This window comes from Nomia melanderi, chromosome 10 (genome assembly GCF_051020985.1).
Source record: "Nomia melanderi isolate GNS246 chromosome 10, iyNomMela1, whole genome shotgun sequence".
Lineage (NCBI taxonomy): Eukaryota > Metazoa > Arthropoda > Insecta > Hymenoptera > Halictidae > Nomia > Nomia melanderi.
In genome coordinates, this window is record NC_135008.1 from 11187920 (window position 1) to 11207297 (window position 19378).

At 33.4% G+C, this 19378-nt stretch overlaps 3 protein-coding genes across 17 annotated transcripts in view; all 3 read right to left on the reverse strand.

The window, feature by feature from the left end:
* Positions 1-520: 520 nt before the first annotated feature.
* Positions 521-9350, reverse strand: LOC116429687 (uncharacterized). Of its 8 annotated transcripts, none has more exons than XM_031982904.2 (16): positions 9104-9350; positions 8350-8484; positions 8145-8277; positions 7947-8060; positions 7740-7861; positions 7464-7660; positions 7235-7383; positions 7093-7158; positions 6858-7015; positions 5821-6768; positions 5509-5736; positions 5365-5417; positions 3973-4076; positions 2555-2599; positions 2250-2465; positions 521-1873 (listed from the first exon to the last, which is right to left on the reverse strand). In XM_031982904.2, exons 2-16 carry the CDS (start codon positions 8389-8391, stop codon positions 1605-1607), a joined length of 2844 nt encoding a protein of 947 aa, XP_031838764.1. In that variant the 5' UTR covers positions 8392-8484; positions 9104-9350; the 3' UTR covers positions 521-1604. The 8 variants fall into 8 exon arrangements, with proteins under 8 accessions (XP_031838764.1, XP_031838766.1, XP_031838762.1 ...); XM_031982906.2 differs by having other exon boundaries at positions 7093-7155; positions 8350-8845; XM_031982902.2 differs by having other exon boundaries at positions 8350-8845.
* A 343-nt stretch (positions 9351-9693) lies between these two features.
* On the reverse strand, positions 9694-13443 carry LOC116429688 (BTB/POZ domain-containing protein 2). 3 transcript variants are annotated; one of them, XM_031982910.2, is made up of 7 exons: positions 13217-13443; positions 12627-12829; positions 11796-12482; positions 11569-11728; positions 11341-11498; positions 11041-11275; positions 9694-10968 (listed from the first exon to the last, which is right to left on the reverse strand). In XM_031982910.2, the coding sequence occupies exons 2-7, from the start codon at positions 12665-12667 to the stop codon at positions 10807-10809; spliced, it is 1443 nt and encodes a 480-aa protein (XP_031838770.1). In that variant the 5' UTR covers positions 12668-12829; positions 13217-13443; the 3' UTR covers positions 9694-10806. The 3 variants fall into 3 exon arrangements, with proteins under 3 accessions (XP_031838770.1, XP_076227341.1, XP_031838768.1); XM_076371226.1 differs by having other exon boundaries at positions 11796-12479; positions 12627-13443; XM_031982908.2 differs by having other exon boundaries at positions 9696-10968; positions 12627-13443.
* Positions 13444-13919: 476 nt separating this feature from the next.
* LOC116429661 (uncharacterized) overlaps positions 13920-19378 on the reverse strand; it is a 155860-nt gene continuing 150401 nt past the window's right edge. For 5 of the 6 annotated variants that reach the window (XM_076371227.1, XM_031982836.2, XM_031982835.2 and 2 more), the window contains 3 exons: positions 18615-18730; positions 16764-17094; positions 13920-16282 (listed from right to left, as the gene is read on the reverse strand). In XM_076371227.1, coding sequence (XP_076227342.1) covers positions 16076-16282; positions 16764-17094; positions 18615-18730 — 654 coding nt within the window. In that variant the 3' untranslated portion in view covers positions 13920-16075. Of the gene's footprint in view, positions 16283-16763; positions 17095-17408; positions 17736-18614; positions 18731-19378 lie in introns of those variants that run through there. The other variant, XM_031982839.2, reaches the window with a different exon arrangement.

The window sequence follows — 19378 nt, forward strand, 5'->3', positions numbered from 1 at the left end:
AATTTATTTTCAGCATAAAATATGTTTCTTGAACAACTGTATCATTGCCGCAAAATCTTGACGTTCTCTTTTAATTACACATTGTAACGGCCTCCATTTTATGGCAGTCCATTCCATTGTGCCCTTTAATGCGTGCCATTCGACCACGTAACGACAGACAATTTCAGTGGCGTACGGCTTCATCGGATTTGTATTAAATAGAATTTTGTGCTGCATAAAAATCTAATATTCCATCACTGTGGGTATCGTGTTGGACCTTTTAATAGCTTTAATTAAAACAACGAACGATTGGCAGCAAAAACAGGGCTGTTTTAGCGATAGCAGTTAACTGAGGTGGATATTAAATATTGAAGATTGTCAAAAATCTATCAAATACTTTATCGTGCAGTCGAAATGGTAATCGTAGTATTATCATATTATAATAAAATTTTTAAAACTGATTAATTAAAAATTCCGCGATAGGTTTCAATATGCCTAAAGAAAGGGACCAAATAAATCAGTGATTATGATTAAATTAATTTATTCAAAAAATGATATTCCATCGGAAAATATATTTCTATAACTAAATCATAAAAAAACGGTGGCTTAACTCAATGTGAAGGATTTAGTACATCAATTGAAATTCATTCGATTCGAGAGTGATGTATAATCGTATAACGCTAAAATATCATACTGCTTTAAAAATTCCTGTATTAAAGTCGCAGGCGAGGAGAGGAGCGAATAGTCACCCTGTTCACTTAGTTGTAAAATCAGGGGCGTTGTACTATTATAGTGGTTAATTCGTTACACTGGTCTCGCTTTGCTCACAGAGCACACAACATGTAGGATCGCGCTATAATTTCGCGCTAAAGGAAACCCTGGAATTTGGATAACGCTTCGTCGAAGATGTCAGCAACGATTTATTCGCGTTTGCATATAAAATCCCATGTACCGTGTGTGTATTGTCTATGAACAGATGATACGGTACGGTATACCGATGGGGAAAAAAAGAAACAGGCAGCGTATGTTAAATTCTAGAGCGGCTAATTATGTTCTATAAATTACAAAAAGTATGTACTCCTAGATTTTTACGATGAATCTGTGTGCGTGAATCCTGAAAGCATTTCATCTGTTGGAACTATAACTTCATTCTAACTATATGCGTCCGCATTGCACCGATAATTAGAAGAGTAGTCTTTCATTAGAAACAATGGACTACCGCGACTCGATGTTATACCTAATTAGATCGGGTAATCGAGTTACTCTTCTCACTCATTAACAGGGTATTTATAAATTCGTTACTAGCGTATCGCTATCTAAAGCCTTACACTTTTTAACTACAATTTCGTAACATGTACACAGTTTTCACTTTACAGAACAGCATATTCTACAGCGACACCGTCGACGCAACGGATATTTAAATTATAATTAACTATCGCAAGGAACAATTGAATGAAGATAACGTAATGCGATGTCCATCCGTTTAACGTGGCTCCAACGTGTCAATAAGACTCGCGGTGGAATGGCGTCGATGTAGTCGGACGGACGGACTGCATCAGTCATCTTTACAAGGTACTAGCGTACGAAGTTCGTTCACGTCTATTGTGTTCTCATTTTCCTTCAATTCAATTCATCCACGGTGGACAGGAGGTTGGTGGTTGATATGCTTGAGAAATTGGCACCTGGTAATGCTGCAACGACTGGGAAGGATGCTGCGGTCGCTGTTGATGATGCGGCGGAGGAGGTGGCGGTGGATTACAAATGGATTGCATCAATGGATGTGAATTGTAAGGAGGAGGTTTTGTCGTATACTGTGGCATTTGATTATACTCGATATTCATCGGGTGCTCCAGTATCGCATTTTGAACAGGCGATCGATTACCTTCAACGGGTCCTAAGTAATCATAAGAACATTGGGACATTACTTTATGCATTCAATTCACAATGAAACCTAAAAGTTTAAATCGTAAACACAGTTTACATAAAAATAGGTTCCATTTTATAGAGCACATATATTAAACAAATTTATTTATTTACAATTGTGGCATTTAAGATATCAAGAACGCCTTTGAACATCAAATGTTTCTCTCTATATTTGTCTCTATCAAGTACTTAGTATAACAGTTAACCAGAATAACGTATTATATAGGATCAAGTAAATTGAAAAGTATATGGACAGATTCCACATATTCATTTCGGAACAAGATTTCTAAAACTCGCATAATTACACAAACTCAATCATAATCATTATCATGATTCTTTATGAATACCTCTGGGTCTAATTTGAGGTGGAGGCATGTTCGTTGGAGGTAGAGTAGGACATATTCCTTGATGCTCTCCATCTCTTGGCATTGGTGGTGGTCTACCCCATGGTGCTCTGACATGATGTGTCTGCCATGGTGCTTGTGGTGGAAGTGGAGGAGGTAAAGGCGGGCCACTTCCAGGGTGAATGTTTACAGAATCTCCCATTGGATTCTGCTCATTTCCTGTCACAAAAGCATACCAACTTAACGATATCTGTTTTGCAGAGAACAGAAAATTGAAAGAAGTATACTGTAATAAATGTTGAGTATACCTGAATTTATGCCTGCAGATTTTTGATCTAAGCTCCGCTTTTCACCTAAATAATAACAATTCATAAAATGAAAAGAATTTTATTGGAAGATCCAAAACGGTTATATCGTAAAATGTATTGTATATCTAAATATGGCAAATAACGTAATGAAATATTGTAACAATACTAAAAAGATTAAAGTATTGTAAATGCAATTTTCTTTTTAAGGACTAACTAACCACCACTGTCTTTTATTTTTATTGTTCAAGAGGTTACTGTATTGTAAGAAAACTTTGATCTTGTAAATAACAATATTTCACGCCATTGGCCAGTTTTAACTAAAAAAAATAACAATTATAATCACTATAGATAGCTGAAAACAGGTAATAAATAGATTCATAGAATCGATCATGGTGTCACCATTACCATATCGCGTTTATCCTACTTATTTAGTGTTGTTGAACTAGTTTGTAATCTGTAAAAGAAAACTCATATTTAAAAATACATTTTCATCCCATGTAATTCAGATTTCTGGTTAAAACACTCCACTAACTCATCAGTTGGTTCACTGTAATATATAAATAAATAACAGAATCAATGGTAGACAGCTATTCAGCAAGAACCAACGCATTTCTGCAAATTTTTTGCACACATAACAAACTCGAGTAAATAATTTGTGAAAATAAGAATGGTTAACATTCATATGACAACGTGCGCTGCTACTCCGTGTATTCGCATGCTCGGCTTCAGATGTCTGATCCGCAGATTATACAACCTTGAGGCTTTAATTTGTTAAACTTAAAATACTCAGATTAAAATATATTTTAACATAACATGAAGAATAATAATTATAGTTAATATCGGTTAAAAGCAATCACTGAAATGTAAAATTACTTTCTTATACAATTCTGAAAATTCATACATCTTAATCAAAAACATATGATGAAAAAGCATTAAAATTAAGACATTCAAGTTAACTGTTGTAATTATATAATGTAGCGAAATGTTTGTTAATTCTAAATAATAATAAATAAAGTTAAATGGAAAGCAATTTGCATCATAGGATCATTAACCTTGTAGATATTCCTGTCGCCCATCTGCAATGCGTTTGAATGAATACATGAAAAAAACAGATTGCTAATATGTATCAATTAAGAGTAAGAAGAAATTTATACTGTTTAGCAAAAATATATATTTACAGTATATAATATACTACAGGCTAAGAGTATTGAGAAACAATGCTGAATACCCGTCTGAAATAATAGTACAAACATTTTGTTAAATTATATACATGTGAATAAATATTGCAATATAATTAAGCTCAAATATATTCTGAAATATTTTATGTTGATTAATAATAAGAAATCTAATGCATTTCATGCATTAATTTCCAAGAGGTATCCAGCACTCTTTCATCTTGAATACTCTTAGTTACAGACCTGGATGTGGAGGTGGCATTAGCAGCTTGTTTCGATCTCCATGAGGTAGACCCGCAGCTGTTGGTGACGGACCATGTAAGACTTGTTGCTGCCGATCACCTTCTCTGCTTAAACAATTGAGTTACAAATTATTAACACACATTTGATTATTACAGATAAACATTTCAAAATTTAAGCAAATATCACCTGATGATCTGCCGTGGACACTTCTGAAATATTAAAAGTACTTGGTATCTCCAAGTTACAGTTAATAATACAAACCTTATGCAATATGTATTTAGTTGTATTTTTAACACAGAATATTATTATTATAAGTATGTCCAATCATTTGATATTTGATATCTGTAAAGCAGTAACATCAACAAATACAAAAATAGTATCTTTTCTAACGAATAATTTTTGTTAAGATCTTATAATTAATTATAAAGATATGTATTATATACAAGCTTTTATTAATTATTACTATTGTAAATATATATTATAAATTTAGAAGAACTCTTCAAATTGTATTTACAAAAAAATTGTTACCAAAAAACAACACAAACATAGTACTCTGTCTAACATAATATTCTGTGAATAAATTTATTATATTCACAATCACTTACTTTAAACAATTTTACATGATTTACTAGACTCAGTTTTATTGCAATTTAAATTCTTATTATACGCAAAACAATTGTTTAAAAATAAATTGGTTGTGGTTGTGGATATAGAAAATTTTCATTACCAATTTGTAGCTTGACAACAATAAATTAATGTTCCTTACACTATAATATCAAATGTTTTTAACTTTTAAAATAACAGTGTTATTATTTAAAAAATCTAGGTATAACTATGTCTTTTAATATTTGAATGTGATTCCTTCCTATATACTGATTTTGGTAGATCTTGATCAAAGCAGGTTTCTGAAAGAAATTTAATGTATTCAAGTGCATGTGTTCAAGCACATTATATAATGAATACATATAATAAATTGGCTGCATTTAACTTACAATTTTTATATCTAAAATATTATTTATAAAGCAGCTTTCAAAAATTATCGAAGATAGCAATGGCTTAGTACTAGTGCACCAAATAGTTAGAAGCAATAAAAAAAAATATTTCTTGTAAATTTAATATTATAAAAAAATAAAAAATGTTAAATTTTGAATTTTATCAAATATCACATCGACGTTAGCTATAAAAATAAGTATAACCCTTTTTTAATATTCATATATTTATTAAATAATTAAAATCTTTAAACCTGCTTTATTCATGCAATTAATTTTTTATGTTTTTACACATTGCAAAACTGCCATATATGTGTGAAAATATATTTCCACACACATAAACGTAATAATTATACTAATTGTAAATACAAAAGAAAATTCATATACTAATTATTTTACTTACCCTGTTCCATGTCGCTGAGCCGGTAGTGGGCCACACTGATATGGTGGTGCTTCCTATCATTTACAAGAAACAGTTAATATGAATTATCAAGCATTTTATAACAACGAATATGTCTTAAAAAATGTTATAACCTCGAATACTTACCGGATTTGATTCAACATCTGAAAACCTTCTCTTTACACCATGAGATTTTTGTTCAGGTGATTCAGGTTTCTGATCAAACTGTTGAGGCGGTGGCTGTACTGTATAGTGTACTTGCGGTGGCATATGACCATTCTGATATTGCATATGTTGAGCATGGTATTGTATATGTGCCTGAACTTGTGGGGGAGGTACATTATGCAGAGGCATATTTGTCGGTGGCATTTGAACCTACATAATTAAGAATTGCCACTTTTATTTAATGATACAAAAATGACAGTAACATTCAGTAAACATAAGTGAATAGAAAATTACCTGCAATTGTCCTTGAGATTGCAACATCTGTTGCGGTTGCTGTGGTGGATACAACCACGGAGCATTTTGTGGAGGTGGTGCTTGCGTCGGCGGAGGGATACTAGTAAGAACATTCATAGAATTTGTCATTTGAGCACCTGATGGCGGTGGTACAATTTGTGGAGGTGGAACTGGCTGTGGCTGGGGTCCTTGATCAACTGGTCCTTCTTGTTGATGTTGAACTTCACTTCCAGGGGTAAGAGGATGTTGTTGCGGGTGTTGTGGTGATTGAGCATTGGGGACTAAGAAGGTCTGTGTAGATGGAGGAGGTACTTGTAAATGAAATTGGGGAGTATGACCTTCAAATTGCGGAGGTAACATATGTTGAGTTACTGCCTGTGACTGCTCATGATTTTGTTGTAACTGGGGTGGAACAATATGTTCGCCAGATTGCAACACAAACTGAGTTTGTGATTGTGATACAGGTGCTTGTACCTGCTGATATTGTATTTGATAAGTTTGTGGTACAGGAGGTGGTGGTTGATTCGGGGGAAAGTTTGGAGGAGGAAAATGAAGATGTAATAATGGTGGTGGTGGTTGCTGAGTTATGTTAATTGGCGCTGCTGGTGGTGGTTGTTGTAAATTCACATTAACAGCTTCAATAATCCCTTGTGGAGGTGTAGAAGGCCTTTGCACATTTGGTTGTGTGTACACATAAGAAACAGCACCACTAACCGGTGCACTGCTACTTGTGATAAAGTTTTGTTGACCTGGATTCTGTGGTGGTGGTTGACTCATTACATACATTTGAGCCACAGGTTGAGGAGATGATTGTGATCCAGGTTGAAGCCCTTGAATTTGTAATGGTTGTCCAGGATGAATCTGATATTGCACTTGACTTACTGTTGATGGAGGACCAATTAATTGTACTTGACCAACTGGTGGAGGCGGCATGAATGTTTGTATTTCCTAAATATGAAATATATCAGTGAATAATGATAAATTTTATTAAAATTAACAATAAATCTATTTCAATTTTAATAATTATGCAAGCACACCTGAGCTTGTGGTGGTGGTACTAATGGTCCAGAATGAGGAGGAATGTGTACTCCAGGAGGAGGAACTGTTATACCAGACCCTGGTCCACCAGCTACTGTAGCAGTGAGAATTGTTGCTGGTAATGTTACTACACTACTTTGTGGGTGTTGTATTATATCTGTTAAATAAAAATGGTTTACAACAGTTACAAATGGAATTTCTAATAGCCATGAACTATTAGTGTATGTGCTCTACCTTGATGTTGTATAGTAACAACATTAGGTTGTCCCAAAGTACCAATGTTCATGGTTTGAAATTCTGCTATAAAAATTAAAATAGCAATAGTAACAATGTATAACAGTACACAATGCTCATTAAAAACAGTTAGAATTCATACTTTGTTGTATTTGCGACTGTTCTATAACTTGCTGTGATTGTACTGGTGGTGGTTGTTGCTGTATGTATGACTGTAATTCAGACTGCATTGTTTGAATTAAATTAATTGCTAACTGTTTTGCATTTTGTAATGCTTCCGGTTTTGGATGCCTATATAAACAAACCATATAACATGCTTTGCAATTACAAAATTAAAGTGCTTTTAAGAGAGGCATTAGCAATGATCTTACTCTATATACAAATGAAGTGGTTCTGGAGATTCAGTTCCTAAAATTGGATCGATAAACTGTGATCCTCTGCCCCTTAATGTTACATTTGCACCGGTTTCTCCTCTAATATATAACAAATTTGCTCCACCTGCACCTATAATTCTACCTCGTAAATCAAACCCTTCTGGAGCATTCTCTATCCCAACACAGATCTTTTCCTGTTATGATTATGTGTATGTAGATAAATAAATGCATAAAGTATAAAAACAAAGATTGTTATACAAAAACATAACATACCACAGATGTAACTCCGGAATGTAAACTCATAAGTGGTGGTGGTGCATTAGTAAATCTACTTGGCCTATTTAATGAACTCTGATGTTCTGTTTTAATAATCTCATTGATTTTTTGTATAGCCACTAAAAGAAAGGTAATAAAGAAAGAATTTTAAAGTACTTTTTTTTCTAACTTTTTTAAACAAGATATTAAAGAAAAATAACATACAATCTACATTATGTTTTGTATGGCCCTGTATATATAGATATAAAGGACGTTCATTAGGACAACGTATCTTTTCTTGCTCTGTCATAAAACGCCCACGTGTTGACACAGTGGCACCTAAAAGATATTTAATATGCTAATGGAAGATGAACCAAGTTATAAAAGAAACATAGTATAATGTTGTGATATGTGGATATCTACCAGAATAGGAATTAATCTCATCTTGTATATAACCCTTCGTAAGCAATGTGCGGGCACTAGGTGGTATTTCATTAATTTCAAACTCTGATGTGTAAGTTTCTCCATTTTTAAAGGTTGCATTGGATGTTGCTAACTGTTTATTATAGAAAGTGCATTAATCTAAACAATATCTACCATTATACCATTACTCCAGGAATGTAAATACCTTATTATTGGAGTCTGAGCCTCTTAATTTTCCTTTAGCCATGGGAATAATGTATATGAAACCTTGTCAAATATTTTTTTTGTCATAACGTTAACACAGTCACTATTTGCACTAATTGAATTTTTTCTCTAAATACTAAAAGAAATGAATTGTATCGTTTCTATTGTAATATATATCACACTTCATAAACGTATCTGATACAAATGGGTTTTAGGTTATAACTGTTATTATTAAATCTAGAATTAAGCAATAATAACTTTGAAGTATGTTGTCCACATACTACAGTAGTTAACAAAACCTAAACATAAGCCACGACTCCATAACGAGTTAGTGCGCAAAACAACTAGTACCGAAATTCGATACAATTTCATAAAAATATTAACCAACACTACTAATCACTCTACACACTCTCAGTATCATTACTGGAGAGGTTTTATGTCATAGACAAGGTATAGTATAGGCTGGATATTTTATGGGGTTCCGTATTGCCAGTGATCTATAATACCGACAATTAGAAGCTACGAATTTTAATGCTCATTTCACCATAGACTTAAGATCCGTACAGATGTTACACCAATGTAATTTTCTCTCTATCATTCTGAAATACCGACACCGTTAAAAATGCCTATATAAAATTCCCATAATATGCAGCATCTGTACGAATCTTAAGTTCGTGATAAAATAGTCTGATTTGAGCCATGAAAATCCATGAGCTGTTCAATCTATAAAAACAGTAAATTCAAGAAGTATTTACTCCATCCTGGTAGTTCTTCGCCTTCTCTTTGTCATCCGTCAATCCGTTCGGAATTGTATCTATTTACTTATTTATTTACTTACTAATGCATCATAACGTCGAATATCCCTTGTGTATATATTTTTTTTGCTGCTCACTGAACTATGAACTCAGATTATGCACCTATAATTCCTTTCTTTGACCAATAAAAACAATACATAAATAATTACATAATGACTAAAAATTATAACAAACAGTGATTATTAATAGATTGAATGCTATAGAATAGATCACATACATATTAGATTCTCATGCTAATTTTACTTGTTAAATGCATTTACATTATTATATGGTACACCTCTTATGGAATTACCAATAGAAAATCCTCTTTTAAATAGTTTTATAAATTTAAACTTACAAATTTATAAATTAATAAAACAACTTCTTTAAAATTTTTTAATTAAAAATTTTGTCATAATGCATGTGATGAATTAATAGAAAATTAAAAAGTAATTGTTTAAGCAAAAATTTGCAAGGTTCCAAGTCGAAAAGGATAAATAAAATTTCTTCCTTGAACAAATAGTTTATTTAATTTCTTAATATTTATATGTGCATTATTTCAACATATGATACAATTGAAATATAAATAATAGTTGCAAAATATTGCATTGTTTTCTTTCATTGTGCAAATATAGATGAATCATGTTTGACTAGTTTGCATAATTAATTAAAAAATAACAAATTTGGAAGATTTATTATATCAAACATTATAATGAAAGCATACATGAACTTTCCAGAGTATTATGTTTATACCTTTCCGAAATTAAATAATAGCAAAATAAAGACAGCATATTGCTTTTATTTAATTACTAAATGTACACAATGTACAATGGTTCTATTAAAATGGAACAGAATCTTAACAAATTTAATATTAATTTCTAATTTTTTTAAAGAATTATTTAATAATTATTGAACTGTATTATTTTATACAGAGTTTATAATCATGAAGACAAAGTTGAAGTTTAAAGTAGGACAAAATTTTAAATAGGACATTATTGTAAATAAAAATAATAGTCCATCAATTTACACAAGGATCACATTATTATATATGAAAAGTACCACTCATGTACATACTGTTTGAAGAAATAGAAAAATAGATTGTTTTCAATTATAGATATTTGCAACTTGCTCAGCATACAGCCACTTTCATAAAACTTCTTAAAACTTACATACCAATTTAAACTGATTGTTATTCATTCTAAAGTTTTGCAGAAAATTAAAAAAATTCCATTTAATTTTGAAGAAATCGAGCATTAAAATACTCAGTGGATTAAAACATAAATCATTTACTTCAGCCTTGCTTTTACATCAGTTGCATGAATCAGTCTCTTGTCCCAATAAGGCCCTTTTTGAGATCCACAAATTTCATTCTCGATTGTTTTAATGAAATACATATTATATAAAATATCCATCATTTTAATTGCAGCTTAAACATAGTTTGAAAGACTTCTTATCATACTCGTGGATCGTTCAATTGAAAACACTGTATTTAATAATAATAATAAAAAAATACACACACACATATATATGTGTATGTATATGTATATATATAATTGACAAAGAAACTGACATATAAAATTTTTTGTACAATTCAATTTAATGTATTAAATTTTGAAAGACAATGAAGCTGATTAAAGGAATGTTGTTATTATGTACATGAGTTATTAAGTGTAAAATATAAGCTCAGGAATTTGCCCTTCCTCTGTAGACGTTCCATTATTATCACCTGCTTCAATACTAAATTCAAACTTAACTTTTCCATTTCCTGAATCACTATCTACCATAACAGTTTTCAAGCCCTTAGTTCCATAATAAGAATAAGGACCCTGAAATGATTACAATGTAATATTAGTACTTGATATGTAGAAAGCTATAAATTAATATTGTACGGCACAGACCTTAAATGTTGCAGATGCTGTATAAATCGTATTTGGTAAAATTTCTGCTAATTCTTTAAACATTAAGCGATAAGTGTATTTTGAATCATCACAGCTAAAACTTGTTGAATTTGTAGCAATCACTTTTCCAGAAGCAGTGTGTATTAACTCTATTAATACTTCATATATTGCTGGACCATGCATACTACCGTAGACTCCATAGCCAATAAGAAATATACGTCTATCAACACTAAATCTATAACCACAATTCATTAAATTATATAGATTATAAGAATATAATTGAATATAACATATACACACCTTATACGATCACTCGTTCCGTTATATCCCCATCTGCTTTTAGTATGTTGAAACCTACATACAGTTTGTTCTTTACCAGTCATACAACACCGTGGCATTGTTTGAAATTCAACTACTGGTTTTGGGTTCAGTATGAAATATGAAAACAAAGAAAGAACCTAAAACACATTTCATTAGTATAAGAAATGTTTAAAGGTACATATTGAATTGTTCGTTCATAGTATTAACCTCAGCATAATTTAGAAGTCCAGATTGTGCAGGACCAGCAGTAAATTCTTCTTTAGACATTAAAGGAAAACGAATTAATGAGAAAGCAGTACCCAGCACAAAACGTTGATTTTCTGGAGTAACTGGTAGTTGATGTCTTATACATTCTGATTCTGACCATCTATTTCAAATATCACATAGATAATTTTGAGCACAGTAAGGAGATAAATAAATGTAAGTTTATATACCTTAAGACTGCTTGGAATATTTTAGATTCTCTAACACGAAGAGTGTCTCTTTCCAAAACAATCTTTAGTGTATCAATATCAATATCTGTAAATCCATCTGCATTCAATGCTTCTGTAGTAAATCTATCTATGGTATCCAAACAAACTGCAGCTAATTGAGGTTCGTCGAATAAACGAGCTTGGGTTAAAAGCAAGAAAGCATTATCACTGGTTAAGTTACTCTTTAAATAATCCACACAGTGCTTTTCTAAAGCCGAAACAGCATATTTCTTAGCTGTATATAATGTCATCATCACACTTTCAGGATCTATTTCTATCTTATCAGTATATAAAAAAAGAAGCACTGCCAAAAAAGCAACTGGTTCTACATCAGGTACTTCTATTTCTGAAGAAGTTGTTGCAAGTGTTCCATTAAACATTGCATCAAAAACAGCACTTCCAGAAGATAGGACTAGTTTATGGGCTGGTATACGTTGTTTCTGAGCTCCTCTTCCTACTATGAAGCTCACATCTGACAGTATTTCGTTATTAAATAGAAAGACAATTCTTTCGCGCATTGTAGCTTTTGTACCTTGCCAATTGTACGCAACAGTAGTTTGACTATTTGTCGATGTATTTTCCAAGGCAACATTATTCTGAGGTCTTCCTTCCAAATGCAACGTATTTGCTGCATTTGTTGGAGGCCTACTAAAACATTAATACCATCAAAATTAATATAAAGACATTGTCAATATAAATATGTTATGATTATATGCAACTATATATTTAATATATGTAAAATGCAATTGATTGAAAACATAGCATAGGAATATAACTTATTTGGAGACTTACTTATCCCCATTAGAAGATGAAGACTCTCCGCTTCTAGCCATAGAAGAAGTTGGTTGATCCTCATCACAAACAAAGTTGAGTGCACGTCTGGCTCGAGAGAGGGTGACATTGCCAATGGGTTGGGTGTTTCGTGCAGTCTCCGGAGAAGAATCTCCAGATGCGACGTTTACATTCACATTCGGCTGGGAATCATCCCCATCTTCCTGATTTAAGCGTAAATTATGTAGTCTCGATACGACATTTGGCACATCGCTCAGGGAAGTTTCCGAGGACATTTTCAAGCATGCAACGTAATATTTCTCGATGTACTGCCCCGTTTCATCTAATTACAGCGTATCGTGTCAAGAAAGGCGGTACGAACGTTCTCATAAGTTCGCCCGCCTTGTTCTTATCATTCAGCGTACTCCACACACGAACGTCAAGATTTCAATGAGAAGTTATTACAGGTATGTGATAAAAGGCACGAACATCATCGTGCAGCGGCAATCTTTTCACCTGTTCGTTGGCAGGTGCCAAACGAAAAATCTACATACACGTGTCTCCGCGAATGGCACCTGATCGGAATGTCCTCCGAATTAAATTGTGCTTACCCCCTTCCGAACTACACTGTAGCTGGCATGTTAGTATAGTTACTTGCATGCGCATGGATTTACTCGTTTAAATGTTACCCACTGAGCATTTTATTTTGGAATATTTACACGAATAAATAAATATTTCAGGAATATATCTTGTACAAATTTTCATATAATGATGGTGAATGAAGCTGTTGTATATATGTTCACTGTGAAAATAAAGATCGACAAAAGCTTAGGACGACTATCTGTATTATTGACTGAGTTCAACATCTTCCTTCATGTTTCAGATCCTTTATCACAGAGGACACTGTACGTACTATTCATATTTGTTTGTAAAATTATTACCTACGGTCACTAAAATAGATACCTAAATTATCAACTAAAATGAATTATATTCAATTTTAAAATCAAATTTACATAGTAACTGTATTGTAATTGTGAGTCTTAAATGAATATAATAATTATAAAATTTCTACAATATAAGTTTACATTTCTTCTTTTTTTATTTTATACATATACTGATTTATTTTGCAATATGCGATACAACATTTTTAAAGAAATTATATGTAAATTATTTTAATGCTAACAACGGGATAGGAAGTGAGCGAATAACGGTTTATAACAATTGTATTAATATCATTTATGTACAATGTTTACACGACGATACAGAACATAAATCTGCAAGCCTTATACGTAATTATAATACATGAGTGTTATCAAATTGAAATCGCTTGTTGCAATATTAATGACAATTACGATGGTAAAATAAAAAATATATTTATTATAAAGATCCTTAATAATAAAATATGCTTTGTAATTTACTATAGTACATTCATAAATACTTTAAAATGGTGAAATGACACAATAACTATTTGTTCGTAATTATGGCTGTGTACATCGGACAACTGTGATTTATGTAAGTACATTGTTATCGAACACTATTTGTAATTATAAACGAAATGATTATTACTTATAATTTACGTGTTATATTAATACAACGCATACGGAATAAAAATATATATTTATGTCAACATTTATGTACCTTTTTGATATGTACAACACAACAAATAAATTGTAAAGTTTGTTAAAATGGTAGAAGCTCTTTGTTTGTATCTTGTGCGTTTAATTAATGTAAGTTTTGATATATCTATATTTAAAAATTAAACTTGTAAAAAAGTACTTATGTACTCAATTATAAAGTAAATTCAACACTTTCAATGAATTCGTATTTTATAGTAGATTACACAACTCGCTATTCGAATTTTCAACGGATTACCTTACCAAATACTCAGATTTATCGATATTTGTCATGGCTACTACATAATGCAACATTTTGCGTTGCATCCTTTAATTCTTCTAGTCAGTGCTTCAGGAAAAAAACAACGAAAATAATAATTAGTATTAAATAGAAGTTGAATTAGTTAAATAAATTTAAGTAGCGGTCTGTTTGGCCCTCGTTATCGATACCATAACGAATCCTATGCAGATCTGTGAAACGTTACGTTACAACTAATAATAAGCTACTAAACCTACGTTACTCTTATTACTATCGTAGTACATTAACAAATAGGCACAACTCTGTAATGTACAGATATGAGTGTATGATAAAAACTGGCCGCGTGTAAGAACGGAAAGTATTGCTTAGGTGTTAAATACAAGCTTGGTCGAGACGTCTGTCTATTGTTACATAATACCGAGTATATTATTTTTAGTACATTTATATACCCTAACGATTCGTCTGCGGATTTTATTCATTTATTTTCAATATATATCTAAAGGATTCCTAAACTGCGAATATTATGCATTGGTGAACATACAGCTATAAAACAACATGATGTAAAAGAAACTTTAACTTAAAAAACCGTTTAATTACAAGTAAATTAAACTTGAAAATGTCGAATTAAGAGTAGTAACGTTTGCATTCCACTTTTAGTTTAGCGAAATCCGGTAGAAAGTAAACATTCTTTGATTTTCTTTTTATTTTTATAAAATAATCCATAAAATATATATTTGCATAAGTGTCCGCAGTCTAGTAATGATTGAGAAATGTGCCCAACAAATTTGGAGTTCTATCGCTCGAACGTTTCGAATTCTTCAGTCTGTCCGCATTCACTTAAGGAGATTCTACTGACTCCGTTCTACTATAACCGAATCAAAATCGGTTGTTTCAATGTCATTATTATTTTTAAAAATATCATTTGTAATACCACTTCCCAAAAAACTTCCTTTGAACTTTGTTACCGAAGTTAATACTTAAATGTGAATAAAATTTTGATTCATTTTAATGTCATAAATATATGAAATTAGAACTATATGATTTAAAAATACGGAATAGCTTATCTGGAACGTTCGATCGAATTCGATTCGGCTACAGTGATCATCAACAACTTAGAGTTAATCTTAATAAAAAAAACAGGTTGAATACAGTTTGGCAAAACCTCCCCTCTAAAACGCTATCGCTAATCCTTAACAGTAAATTAATAATAAATACAGCAATAGAAGACAATCTCTATCGCATCGACGATATATTAGTATAAACGTTACAAGTAATTTAAGAAGGCACTTTAGAAGTAAACAAGCATTATCCATGTAAAAAGGCTTCAATGTTTGATCCATTTGATTTGAAGATCCCAGATGAACGAAAACGAATCCTGTCAATAATTATTTATCACCTTATACAATCTGACAATTGAATTTCTCAGTCTCAAAAAGGTATAATGTTTGACCAGACTATTCTGAGGCGTTTTCATTTACGAATATCGGGATCGTCGAAGTCAGAGGGATCGTGCTTGTCACTCGACGTAACGAACTCTCGGTGGTGTGACGAGTTTCGAGGCAGGACCGCGCCGATTTCCTCGAACCCCAACACAGATCTCACGTCTCCGGGTCGAAGAAGTCTTGGTCCCCCCTCGGTTTGCATTTCTTGCATTTCTTCTTCTTTTTCGGTTTCGGCATGACCTCACAGCTGCAGCCACTTCGTACCCTGATGTAGTCCAACGTCCACATCGATCCACCCTCCGTGTTAGCGGTGAAGGTCAGGCGTTCCCTATGGTGCCTATTATGCTCTCTTTTATTACCCTTCTGGGAACAATTGACAATATTACATTTTAATTTGCCAACTCCAGAAAATTTTCCTCATTTCAATAAACAACACATTTTCGATTCATAAAAATCAGTAAACATGCAATTTAATAAGACTGATTATTCAACGTGGAATATATAAAAATAAAATAAATTCTTACAATTTGAATGACAAAAACTAAATCCAAATTATAAATCAGCATATATGTGCTATTCGTTCGTATTCATGTCACAATCTAATTAAAAACATTTCATGGACATCTAACTGGTGAAACTGAATCTTGTAAAGAACTTCATTTCCCTAGGCATCCCGTTGACAGACGTTAACAAACGGATAGTTCCTAATCTTTCCGTAAAATCTCTCGATTGTAACGTTAACATTAGTTAATGAACTCGTCGCGCACGATCCAAGGATGATCCGAGGACGCCGCGAGAGCGAAGATTACTCAGAAGCTCAAAGTTGCTAATTCTTAATCCGTACCTTCGATCCAGAATTCTCAATGATAGCGTAAGTGTACGAGAACTTTTGCACACATCTGGACTGGTTACTGAACTTCCGGTCGATGAACCTGCACGGCTTGTCGAGGACGTCTGGCCTGCAGGAGTACTCGAAGAACCTCTGAGCGTTCTGGCCATCCCGATAGAGCTGGACGTACATGTCGTCCCGATTTCGACCGCCGACCGGTTCCACCATTTCCAATACCGTAGGGCAGCAATCGACTGGAAGCCCGTCCTCGCCTCCTTCCTGTCGCAGAATCATGTTCATCTCTCGATAAGTCATCCGCTTGGTCGTGTCGTCCAAGGTCTGCGTCCTGGAAAGAGTTCGCCGTACCGGAGAGAAGGGAAATAGAAAAAGAGAGAGAGAGAGAGAGAGACAAAGAGAGAAAGAGAGAAAGAGAGAGAAAGAGAGAGAAAGAAACAGTCAGACAAACGGAGAGAAAAAACAGGCAGACTGATGAGACCAAGAGAAACCATTCGAAATTTCGGTGAACGGGCCGTCGCCGCGAGGTTTAGAAATTAGATACGGGAGGGCGATTCGTTGGTGAGAAAGAGAAAAACAGATAAAGAGAAATAAAAAGAGAGGGAGAGGGGGGGGAGGAGAGAGAACTGAAAATAGAAAATAAACCAGAAAAAAATCCCGGTAACCGGAACGGTTCGACTGAACATTCCACTCGTGCCGGTAACGTAGCGGCTCGTGTCTAAATCGCGCGGTAGAATGCAGCTCGCGGACGATGTCCGGGGTAGGGAATATAGAAAAGGCGACAACGCCTGCGGGACGGGGCTTCACGCAACGCAGCTTCGACTGATTCCGTATTCGACGAGCGAACGTATCGCGCGAGTCATTAATAATAATTAAGACAGGTTGACACTCGCGGCAATAAATATTGAGCAGGCTTCGGCCGCGACGGCTGATGAGATATACGGGCTATCGGCCAGCACTGATTGAAAATTGAAATTCAGCTGATCGATATGTGTCAGGTGACTCGCGTTAAACCTGCTACCGCGCGAGGGTTGAACGGTGTCAAGGTATTTCGCCGATTCGTTATTTTGGGAGGGGGAATCGTGTAGCTTGACGCTGAAGAGTTGGCTTAAGACACTTTTAACAGTTTATCTACTGCAGGCCTATTAACTGTAGTAACTTTACATTATTTACGCTGGTTTAAAATCAAAGCAATCAGAACAACATTACGAGTGTGTCTTTTTATGTAACACTTATTCTTTCATAGCAAAGATGAACGAGAACAATTATTAATTATTTGACATCACAGTCGTTACGTTATACAGTTATCAATTTACTTACTTTATTGGACATTTTTATGCGACATCGGTCATCTTAGATAGTATAATTGTTTTAAGGCAATTCAGAAGCATCGGCCATTAGTGACCGTTATGGCAGTCAACGTGTTAACTTACGGTTTTTCTTCTCGACAGTTGTAGGAGTCTCGAAATTCATTTTTTTAAAGTCAGCACGAGAAGTTTGTGGTTTACGTATAGTTGAGGTTGAGGAATACTGAACATGAAGCTTCCTTGAGGTTAAGCAGATCTTTTAGCATTTGAAAAGACACATTGCTTCTGTACGAGTTAAAAGTTAGGTATGGACAATATTTTGACACATTTGTCAATTGTAGTTTTAATGAGATTGAAATAACGATGTAATAATTATTGTAAAAAGTATTTCCACGTAACTATATGTTATGAATCCGTCTAATATTTTAAGTAATAGAAATTATTTTCCTTGAAGTGCCAACTTTTCAGCTCCACGCTACGTTTTCGCGACTGAGAAGCATTCGTTAAAGCGAGTTAGAAACGTCTGAGTTGCGGTACAACTTACCAGCGAGAGATATGTCCCCTGAAAGGATGTTCCCTGGTCCTACGAGAGGAGAAAGATAATGTCAGGTTGTTGGCGGCAACAAGCCGCGGGCACAGGACTGCGGTCAGCCAAACCACCTGCGGGCAGACAGAAAAAATTGCATGGAAATTATTATTGTCCTATCTTTATTACCCTCATAATATTCGACCCTGATTAGATCAAATATTAGTGCAGTCAGAGAAAGTGAAGGAAGATGGACGACTCGGTGGCGCCGAGGAAAAGAAAGGATCTTTATATTTGTTACTTAACACTAGATTTACGGAACGCATCAATTTGACATATATTGAATTTTATAAATACTATTCAGTAAATATTTACGTCGACTTTGACTGACGCCGCTATGTAATTTAATTATCTATTTTTAAACATGTAACTTCCAAATTCGCAATGAACAAATATGAATTTTTCTAGGAGCAAAATAAACCATACAATAAATGTCCGTAAATCTAGTGTTAAAATATATTAATTTTGTACAGTTATTAGCGTAGCCTATTACAAAATGTAACCTTAATAATAAATAAAGATACAAATATAATCTTAATAAAAAGAATCAATATTAAAACACTGATCATCAAGTTATTCAAAATTTTCATAAAACGTTCCGTGATTATCTCCTCGGTCTCAATATTCAATAAAACCCAACAAATCTTTTAAACAAAATGTTGAACAATTGCAACAAAAGGAGTCACTGAAATCCAAAGTATAACGCTATATAACCTTGAATA

Bases quoted from the DNA above. Each gene is read 5' to 3' on its own strand.
- LOC116429687 (XM_031982904.2), bottom strand. From the start codon at position 8,391: ATGGCTAAAGGAAAATTAAGAGGCTCAGACTCCAATAATAAG. The intron at 7,661-7,739 runs GTATGTTATGTT...TAATCATAACAG, and splicing joins ATTCCGGAGTTACATCTGTG to GAAAAGATCTGTGTTGGGAT. The intron at 7,016-7,092 runs GTAGAGCACATA...TTTATTTAACAG, and splicing joins TGTTACTATACAACATCAAG to ATATAATACAACACCCACAA.
- LOC116429688 (XM_031982908.2), bottom strand. From the start codon at position 12,901: ATGTCCTCGGAAACTTCCCTGAGCGATGTGCCAAATGTCGTATCGAGA. The intron at 12,483-12,626 runs GTAAGTCTCCAA...TTAATGTTTTAG, and splicing joins TCATCTTCTAATGGGGATAA to TAGGCCTCCAACAAATGCAG. The intron at 11,499-11,568 runs GTTAATACTATG...AATGTGTTTTAG, and splicing joins GACTTCTAAATTATGCTGAG to GTTCTTTCTTTGTTTTCATA.